Source organism: Physeter macrocephalus, chromosome 5 (genome assembly GCF_002837175.3).
Source record: "Physeter macrocephalus isolate SW-GA chromosome 5, ASM283717v5, whole genome shotgun sequence".
Classification (NCBI taxonomy): Eukaryota; Metazoa; Chordata; class Mammalia; order Artiodactyla; family Physeteridae; genus Physeter; species Physeter macrocephalus.
In genome coordinates, this window is record NC_041218.1 from 99772754 (window position 1) to 99782908 (window position 10155).

General features: G+C 58.8%; 2 protein-coding genes across 2 annotated transcripts in view; both read right to left on the reverse strand.

The window, feature by feature from the left end:
* Positions 1-297: 297 nt before the first annotated feature.
* MYL7 (myosin light chain 7) lies at positions 298-2478 on the reverse strand. Its single transcript, XM_007124946.4, has 6 exons — positions 2314-2478; positions 2051-2126; positions 1614-1718; positions 1144-1222; positions 880-928; positions 298-399 (listed from the first exon to the last, which is right to left on the reverse strand). The coding sequence occupies exons 1-6, from the start codon at positions 2347-2349 to the stop codon at positions 298-300; spliced, it is 447 nt and encodes a 148-aa protein (XP_007125008.3). The 5' UTR covers positions 2350-2478.
* A 2841-nt stretch (positions 2479-5319) lies between these two features.
* The window catches only part of GCK (glucokinase), a 10559-nt gene continuing 5723 nt past the window's right edge, over positions 5320-10155 (reverse strand). The window contains 4 exon segments of the mRNA XM_007124945.4: positions 5320-6420; positions 6679-6912; positions 7470-7625; positions 8774-8957. Coding sequence (XP_007125007.2) covers positions 6276-6420; positions 6679-6912; positions 7470-7625; positions 8774-8957 — 719 coding nt within the window. The 3' untranslated portion in view covers positions 5320-6275.

Below are 10155 nucleotides of genomic sequence, written 5' to 3' on the forward strand. Positions count from 1 at the left end.
TGGTGGAGACGGGCATAAAGCTCTGGGTTTCCTCTCCTAGAGGAGTGGCCCTGGGCACCCTCGCAGGCCTCGGCGTCCTCATCTGTAAGCCGGGCACATCACGGTTCATATGTCACGGGACGGTGTGGGGTGAACGGAGGGGGCCGGAGAGGGCCGGGCTGGTTCTTACAGCGGTCCCCGTGGCGCCCCACCCCATCTGTCACAGACAGGCCACCACTGCGGGTCTAATTCGGAAACAGCGTTTATTGAGGCGTCCCCACAGGCCGGCCCTGCGCCCCAGCCGCTAGCGCCTCGGGCTCACTCCTCCTTCTCGTCCCCGTGGGTGATGATGTAGCACAGGGACTTGTAGTCGATGTTCCCGGCCAGGTCCACAGGCGTCAGGGCGAACATCTGCTCCACCTGGGGGGACACCGGTCAGAGGCCGCCCAGCCCGGGCGGCCTGGGGGCCGGTGCCTGTGACCCGAGGGAGGCCTGCGACCCTCCGCCCCGCCCCCGGGGCTGTACGCTGCCCCCTAGCGTTTTCAGCCGGAGGATGGGGCAGAAGCGAAGGGTGCCGTGGGTCACAGGGCCCACCCTGGCCACGGGCCCGGCCCCCCTCCCCCTCCCCCTCCCCAGTGTAGGAAACCTCCTCCAGATCCTGAGGCGCACCGCGCTCTCACGCCTGGGCCTCTGCACACACAGCTCGCCCAGCCTGCACCCTCCTCCCTTTCTGATTCCATGTCCTTCACCCTCCAGATCCCAAGAGAGATGGCACCTCCTCCGGAAAGCTGGGCTCTAGGCCCACGAGGGCAGTGGGTCACCCAGACCTCCCCAGGGCCCTGCGGGGTGGGGGCCCTGCGAAGGGGCCTGGAGGGGTGTTGAAGGAGCCGGAATCTTCACCTCGGCCAGAGAGAACTTGTCTGCCTGGGTCAGGAGAAGCTGCTTGAACCTGGAGGAGGTGGGGAGCAGTGGGGAGGGCCTGGCAGGGGCGGCCGATCCGGGAGGGGAAAATGGAGGCTCCCCTGGCCCAGATGGCCACCCCCCCCACCAAGAGCAGAGAGGGCCCCAAAGTACAGGTGGCCACCTCACAAGGGGGCCCTCCGCCCCCCCTGCTTCTGTCCAACATGGTGCCCCCCCGGCAGTCGCCCCGCCGCTCCCACTTACTCGTCCCTGTTCACCACGCCCTTGCCACTGGGATCAAACAGGCGGAAGGCACTCAGGATGGCTTCCTCGGGGTCTGTCCCTGGGAGGCCGAGGGGGCCAGGTAAGCAGCCACACTGCCATCCTCCCGGTCCCACCCAGGAGGAACCCAGGGTGCAGGGGGGTCCTCCAGTCCCAGAGAAGCGAGAGGGTGTTGCGACAGAAAGTGCCCCTCGGGGCTCAGAGGCGCCAGGGTCGGCCGTCCTTCTGAGATGGGTGAGCCCGGCAGGGAGACTAGGATTGGGGATTTGGGACTGGAAGCTGAAGGCGTATTTCCCAACCCCGAGACTTGGGGTGATCAGTGCTCATGGGTCCGGCATGCAGAGGTGGGCCCTACACCCTCTGGGTGGGATTCGGGCCGGGTCCAGGCAGGGTCCAGGTGGGGTTCAAGCTCGCTGCCTGGCCAGGGGGATCCAGAGCTGCCCCAGGCTCACCGTTGAGCTTCTCTCCAAATAGTGTGAGGAAGACAGTGAAGTTGATGGGCCCCTTCCCTTCCTGCAGCATGGCATCCAGCTCCTCTTCTGGAACATTCACCTTCCCTGGTAGGGCGGGACGTGAAATGGACACAGGGACCTTGAGTGTCCCTGAGCAGGGCCTGGGCTGCCCCTCCCTCCTTCCCAGGGTAGAGAGTGAGAGGCAGCTCTCGGTGGGGGAGATGAAGTGGAGGGAAAGTGTGATGGGGGAGGTGGTGTGATGGGGGAGGGGTGTGAGAGGAGGGGGGAGGGTGAGCCGGGAGAAGAATACAGGCCTGGGGCGCTTCCAGTTGAGAGCCTGCCCATCCCCTCTCAGCGGGCTCCCCCCAGCCCAGCAGCTCTGAGCCGGGACTCTGGCGCGAGCAGGGCAAGGCCAGGTGGGAGGTGGGCGCCCTCACCCAGCTGGGAGTAGGTCTCTCGAAGGTCCGACTTGCAGATGATGCCGTCACGATTCTGGTCGATGCAACTGAAAGCCTGTGAGGTGCGGGCCACAGTCTCCAGGTGGGAGCAGTCCCCACCCAGGGGAGGCGGGAGGTGGGGGCATCCTGGGTGGTGGGAGGGTCAAGGACAGGGGCCAGGACCACTGACCTACAGAGAAGAGGGGTGCACTGGGGGCAGGGTGTCCGGATGGGTCCCAGGCTGTTGGGGGTAGGGCACTCACTTCCTTGAACTCCTGGATCTGGGCTTGCTCAAACATGGAAAAGACGTTGGAAGAGCCTCGCTGCGCCTGCTTGGTGGCCGCAGCCTTGCCCCGGGTCCCCGCCTTCCTGCTGGCCTGCAACACAGTAGGTGCGGAGGGGTCCTCTCCCCAGCTCCCCAAGGACTCCCTGCCACGGACCTCCCCAGAAGCATTCCCGGGAGAGCCCGGGTCAGGGTCCTCTTCCTCTTCCTGTCCCTGGAGACCGTCTCTCCGGGCCCAGCACAGGCACAGAAGTCACTGGCTCCGCTCCCCCAGCCCAAAGGACAGCACCTGGGGGGCCGCTGGCCTCGAGTCCCCCCCCACCTGGCACTCACCATCGTCTCGCTCTGCAGCAGCCTGGTTGCTGCGAGGGGCCCACAGCCCCCTTTATGTCTCAGCCTTATCACCTGGAGCGCACCAAATAAGGACAGGAGCAGAGGATAGGCCCAAACTTGGCAGCCTCTGCCTGGGCTGGGGGAGGACAGGGCCCCCGAGCAGATTCCAGCCACGTTCCTGGCGACCTTCAGGCGCCCCCCCCTCCCGACCTGTGACATCCGGGTGTCTACCCACCCTGACAGCACCGGGTGAAACGCCTCCTGAGAGCCGGGTCGCAACTCTCACCGCTCTCATGCTGAACGAGGGGCCCCTGTAACCCCACCTGACTGTCCTTCTTGCAGTTCCAGCCCAGAACCCGCTCAGGCCAAGAGGACAGCAGCGGTGCGGGGCGCTGGCCCAGGGCCCCCACTGGGCTTGGGAGGGCAGTTGGTGGTTCTGAGGATGGTCGCTGGCCTGAGACCCCTGGGGATTCCCAGAGGTTTTGGTGAAGATGCTCGGCCCTGGCCTCTGGCCCCTCTGACCAAGGGGCAGAAGGCAGCCCTGAGCTGGCTGTGACCCCAAACAGAGCCTCCATGTGATGCTTCTGGAGCACGGAGCACTGCCTGGACCCCAAGCATCCCCTGGGATCCCCACGAAAGTGGGTCATGAGCCCTCCTTGTGGGGCTCAACCGCAGAGTGAGGGGCCCGGGCTCCGTCTGCTGTGCCAGAGCAGCAGCCTCGCGGCTCCTTGCGGGCCCGGGGCAGACAGGCGCTGGGGGGCTGGGGGACCGCCCAGAGCAGGAGTGGGCTGCTGGCTGCTCCCTGAGCCCGGAACAGGAGATGGCCCACTGGGGTGAGGAATGTGGGGAGGCCAGCTGGGAGAGCAGGGTTCTCATCCGTCAGCCCCAATGTCCCTTTTGTATAGCACATAAGTATTTTGTAACACCTCTTCTACTCTCCTGAAATGAAATTCATAGGCTATACAAGCTACCTCCATAGAGAATTGTAAAAAAAAAAAAACAACAAAAAACAACAATACAATGCCCTGAACCATAACATAAAGGACAGCTAGGAAATAATTTATGGTAAAATGAGATCAAATACTGTAGCTGAATGATGGAACACAAGTACATTACTACTGATAATGAAGTCATCATTATCAGATGCTCACACAAACTTCTGATGCATAATTTAGACTCGAGAGAACTAAAAAGATCAGAAGTAATTCCACATGAGGCATACCAGAAAACGAGAGAGCATCTCAAGGAGGATGTGACAACTCAAAATCACAGCTTTGGGTTAAGTTCTGAATAAAACAACACAGTCATTCCAGATTTGCTGGATGGTTTCTCTCACTGAAAAGGGAGAGGAATACACACCACTATATACAAAATAGATAATCAACAAGGACCTACTGTATGGCACAAGGAACTCTACTCAATACTCTGTAATAACCTCTATGGGAAAAGAATCTGAAAAAGAATGGATATATGTACAACTGAATTGTAAAAAAAAAAAAACAACAAAAAACAACAATACAATGCCCTGAACCATAACATAAAGGACAGCTAGGAAATAATTTATGGTAAAATGAGATCAAATACTGTAGCTGAATGATGGAACACAAGTACATTACTACTGATAATGAAGTCATCATTATCAGATGCTCACACAAACTTCTGATGCATAATTTAGACTCGAGAGAACTAAAAAGATCAGAAGTAATTCCACATGAGGCATACCAGAAAACGAGAGAGCATCTCAAGGAGGATGTGACAACTCAAAATCACAGCTTTGGGTTAAGTTCTGAATAAAACAACACAGTCATTCCAGATTTGCTGGATGGTTTCTCTCACTGAAAAGGGAGAGGAATACACACCACTATATACAAAATAGATAATCAACAAGGACCTACTGTATGGCACAAGGAACTCTACTCAATACTCTGTAATAACCTCTATGGGAAAAGAATCTGAAAAAGAATGGATATATGTACAACTGAATCACTTTGCTGTACACCTGAAACTAACACAACGTTGTAAATCAACTATAGTCCAATATAAAATAAAAATTAAATTTAAAAAAGATAACATCCAAAAACCCGAAACAAAAAGTGCGTGTATGTTAAAATCTTACAAATACATGTTCGTAAGTAACTGGTCTTAGGCCCCAGGCTTGGCTAACTTGAAACAGGCATTTCATTCAGGACCAATTGGAAGGACCGCAGAAACCATGTGACTTCTTGTAATCCTGGCCTCCCACTGCAGTCACTGTCACAACCCAAGTGGCTCCAGGGGATCCCCTGCTGAGACGGACCTGCAGCAGGACCAAGTCCCAAGAACCAGCCGTCCCCCTTCCCAGAGCAGCCCCACTCCTTCCCAGGCACTCCCTTGGAGCTCTTGGAGACCTCAGAACCACACCCCGCATCCCACAGGCTGGTGGGCAGAGGCCTGGGCAAGCCCAGGACCTCTGACCACACCCCCCCACGCCACCCCATTCCTGTTCCTAAGGCCTGGTCTGTCACTCTTCACACTCCCTGGCATAGCTCTGTGGAGAGGATGGCAAATTCCAAAACACGCCTAGGCCTGCAGAGTGTCTGTGTACATGTGACCACGTCTATATGTTTATTGTCCCACAGTCTTATACACAGAGATCAAAGAATGGTGGACAAGGTCATGTTCTAAACTTTTAAAACTTTTAATTAAAAAAACCCACACAGTCCCAGGTTGGGCATGGAGAGGTTGGTGTGGTACATGGAGGTCTGGTGAGAAGAAAGAGGCCTGGGTTGTCCCTTGGGGGTGTGCTGAGTGCTGCTGGGGTTTCTGAGTGCTCAGCGCCGTGGGAGCCGAGGACTCGATCCCGGAGATGCTCCCAGGCCTGTCTGTGGGTAGGGGGACTCCTCCTCTTCCTGGGCCCCTCTGGGCAGGGGCTCTGGGGACTCTGTCTCTTGCACCTCCTGTGAGGGTCCATCCCAGAACCAGAAACCACTCAGGGATGGCAGGATGGGAGGGAAAAGGCTGCCATCTCCAGGCCTCGGGGTACCCACAGCCTCCAACATGGAGCTGGTCCCTTCCATTTCCCAGGCCTGGGTGATCAGCAGCTCCCCGGGGCCCCCTGTGGAGCCCAAGTCTAGGTCTGGCCAGGTCATGAGGGCTGCCTCCCCATGTGGGCTGGGTTCCCAGGGAAACCAGGCCATAGTAGGGTCCAGAGAGCACCCCCTTCCCAGAGCCAGGGCTGAGCGAGGCTGAAAGCTCCAAGAGGCAAGCAGTGCAGAAATGCAACAAAATCCTGAGTTAATAACTCCCTTCTGGGCCCTTGATTGCAGCAAGAAAGGCGAGGTACTTTGGGGGTTCTCCATTCCTGTTCATCTCAGCCCCCAACCCAGTCAGGGCCCGAGGGCTGTCCTACCAACTGACCCTGAGAGAAGAGGCCTGCCCAGGGCCTCACGGCATCCCCAGAGAAGCTTTCCCCATCTCCTGGGGTGACAGCGGGGATGGGAGGCATCCAAGGTCCTTACAAGGAGAAGCCTCTTGACTGGACCAGGTTGGGGGGACCTGTAGGGAGTGTGTCCCCTGGGGTCCAGGTCTAGTAGCGGCCACAGCCTCCTCCTTGCCTTGCAGCCTTTATTCTCACTGGCCCAGCATGCAGGCCTTCTTACAGGCCACCGCGGAGATCAAGGCCGCACCCCGGCCGCTGCCCTCCTCCGACTCGATGAAGGTGATTTCACAGCTGGGCGTCAGCCTGCGCACGCCGGCGTGGAACCGCTCCTTGAAGCTGAGCAGGGGGCAAGCGGGGCCGCGGTTAGTTAACGCGCTTAAGTTAGGGCAGGCGGTAAGCCAAGGGGAACCTTCCCCTGAGTCTGTGGGCTTAGGGGGAGCGAGGAGATTAAGAATCCTTGGGACCTCGGAGAGCATCCGTTCCGGCCTGCATATCACAGATGGAGACCGAGGCCTGCGCTCTGCCCTTAGGAGGCGAACTCACAAGAGGGAGGCTGGACCCGGCGCGGAGGTGCAGACGGCCGAGCGGGCCCACCTGGGGTGCAGCTTGTACACTGAGCCGTCCACGCCCACGGTGATGCGCATCACGTCCTCGCTGCGGCTCTCGCGCATGCGGTTGATGACGCCCGCCAGCCCCGCGGCGCACATGCGCGCGGCGCGGGTGGACACGCTCTCGCAGGCGCGGCGCACGATGTCGCAGTCGGTGGCCGAGGGCCTCAGCCCCAGCGTGCTCAGGATGTTGTAGATCTGCTTGCGGTCGCCCGAGTCACTGCGGGGCGGGGACAGGAGGGCGTCGCGGGAGGGTCGCTTGGTCCCGGACCAGCCCGATCCCCACAGCGGCGGCCTCTTCTCCCCACGCCCACCTCTCCCAGGCAAAGCGCTTTTGGGGCTCGGGCTTCCGAGCGGAGCGGGTCTGACTCCGCCAGGACCAGCAGTAATCTGGTCATTACTCCTCTCTCTAAACCCAGGGTTTCCGCCCTAACGTGGGTGACACTGCCGCGCCTCGGGGCTGTTGTGTGGATGAAGTGAGACGAGGTCCACAGCGGGTGGGGAAGCACGGAGAGGACGCCTGGTCTCCGTGAGCTGCCCGACGGCGGGTTCCCCTGGGGGCTGAAGGCTACTCCCGCCGCCGTTGCCCCACCCCGGAACCTTACGCGGTCCTGGGCTCCTGCCCCGAGTCCGGCCCCCTGACCTCACCAGGGTCCCGCCCCTGCCCTCTGAGCCCCTCCCAGGCCCCGCCCCCACGCCCCGTGGGTACGGGTCCAGGACCCCTCCCCGCGCACGCCACCACTGTACCCCACCCCTCGCCCCCGCGCGCCCGCGCACCTCTCCACCTGCGACACGAAGCGTGTCTCGAAGGCGCCGCGCGTGCGCAGCTTCTCCGAGGCCTCCCCGTGGAAGAGCAGGTTCTCGTCCACAAGCTTCAGCAGCACGAGGCGCACCAGCTCGCCCATGTACTTGCCGCCGATGAGCTTCTCGTACCTGGACAGAGAGCAGCCGGTCATCCCCAGCAGGGAGGTCCCCACGAGCAGGCAGAGGCCAGCCACCACCCCCAGTCACGGCCACGAGGCGGCCATGTGGGACGCTGTGACCACCCACCGCCTTGGCAAAACCGGGTTCATGCCCGTTCCCGCATGTATCAACAGGGGCTTTGGGGCCTTGGGAGAATGCTCTACTGTGAGGCCTCGGTTCAGTCCCTCTGAGACCATCCTCAGGAAGGACGCTGCGCTGAGCCCACTTGGGTTTTCCCACAGCTGTGGAACGAGTGCTGTTCTCATCACCCAGTGTCAGCTGGGGAAGCTCAGGCTTAGAGGGGCTAGTGACCAGCCTGGGGCAGGCCTCGGCTCACTCGCTAGGGCTCCTAGGTCCCTGCGCTCCTGGAATCCACGGAGTTGGTCCGGTGGCGCTAGTCTGTAAACCTCCGTATTTTCATCTTGTGGTACATTGAATACTACCGACTAGTAGAGGTTTATGAGAGCCCGAGAGGAAGCTCATGAAAGAATTAGCACGTGCCTGGCGCGCCGCAGAAGGCGGCTGATAAAGGAGAGCCCTGACTCAGGACAAGCTCTGTGAGGGCTGGCTCTCCAGCTGTCTGCGAACCCACAGCATCCCCCCAAATACTATGACTCATTCTGTGAACGTGTTCAGAGCTGTACTTTGGGGAACTCTGGGCTAAACCCAGTTAACGTTGCTGGGGGCGTCTCAGAGCCTTCCTGTGCCAGGGGTCACCTGTCGGAAGCGGGGAGGTTCCCGCTCATCTATCCACAGACCCTCTTTTTTTTTCTTTGTAATCTTAGTTTGGCCACGCTGCGCGGCATGTGGCATCCGACCAGGGATGGAACCCACGCCCCCTGCAGTAGAAGCGCGGAGTCTTAATCACTGGGCCGCAAGGGAAGTCCCCATAGACCCTCTTTTTAAAGACTAATCCTTGGCATCTCTCACTGTTCCCGATTCACAGAGGGGCACACGCGTACAAGCTGAAGGAAGAGAAGAGCCAGCTTACGAAGGGATTGTCAGTTTGCTTTTCCGCAGAGCTGTTTAAAAACAAGCCCATTATCTGCGGGCCGGCCCCATCTGCCGCCAGAGCGGGGCGGGGCCGGCGTGGGGAGAGGGGGAGGGGCGGTCCTTACAGCTGCTGGCCGGGGTTCAGGGAGTTCTCGTCCACCACACGGTCGTACTCCAGCAGGAACTCGTCCAGCTCGCCCGAGTCCCCGAAGGCACCCCACTCGGTGTTGACACACATGCGGCCCTCGTCCCCTTCCACCAGCTCCACGTTCTGCATCTCCTCCATGTAGCAGGCGTTGCAGCCCGTGCCTGCGAGAGGCCACAGCGTCAGGCCCCACCTGGCGCTGCGCTTCCTGGGATGCCCCCTCTGCTGGGTGCATCCCCCCGGCAGGAAGCCCCGTGTGGCCCTGTCTTCCCAGCTTCCTTGAGCCCTCCACCCCCAGCACTCCCTACATCCCCTGGAGCAAAGGAAACCAGCTCTCCCAAGAGCTGGAAGACCTGGGTTTGCTGTGTGACCTCAGGTAGATAAGCCCAACTCCCTGGGCGGTTCCTCTTCCCCAAGAGGGGTTGGTAACACCTACTCCTCCTATTACCTGGGTAGTTGAAAGAAGTGAGGGAAAGAACATGTGTCAGAGTGCTTTGCCAATTAGAGATGGGTAAGGCATGTTATGATTTTGTCTTGTCTATGCACCACCCTTGTGTTCTGGCACTTTCTAAGCATGTGTTTGAGCTTCTCTGTCCCAGGCTCTGTTGTGGGGAGGAGGCGGGCACCCAGAGGTGAGTAAGTCACAGTGTGGGCCCTTGGGAGCAGCACACGGGCCACTGCAGGTGGGCCTGGCTAAGGAATTTGTAATTTGCAGGGTCCCATGCAAAGTGAAAACATGGGGTCCTTTGTTCATAAACTGAGAGTTTCAAAATGGTGACAGCAGAGCTTCAATCTGAACGTGACTGCACACCCCTAAAGCCATCAGGGACAGCAACTCAGTCATGCCCACCTCACACCAGCAGTGGAGCTGCCTGGAATTCAGGCCCAGTGATGCCGGGCCTTCCAAGTTTTTGTGGGGAAAAAACACAGAAATCCAGACTTTGATGCGGTTTCTCCCAATGTTTAGCTCTTGGTAATTATCATAAACATGTTTGTAAGCACATCAGGGCAGATGCGACCACACGCCACTCTGCCATCTCTGCTCCAGATGGGGCTAGCCCGGGGCAAGCAGCTGTAGAGCCCAGATGGTGGTGTCTTGGGGAACCGGAGAGAGCCAGGGGAGCACTGCCAGGGCCCCTGGAACTCCTGTTTAGGTGTGGACTTAAAGAACTTTCCTATCAAACTCTTAGAGGAAAACATAGGCAGAACACTCTATGACATAAATCACAGCAAGATCCTTTTTGACCCACCTCCTAGAGAAATGGAAATAAAAACAAAAATAAACAAATGGGACCTAATGAAACTTAAAAGCTTTTGCACAGCAAAGGAAACCATAAACAAGACAAAAAGGCAACCCTCAGA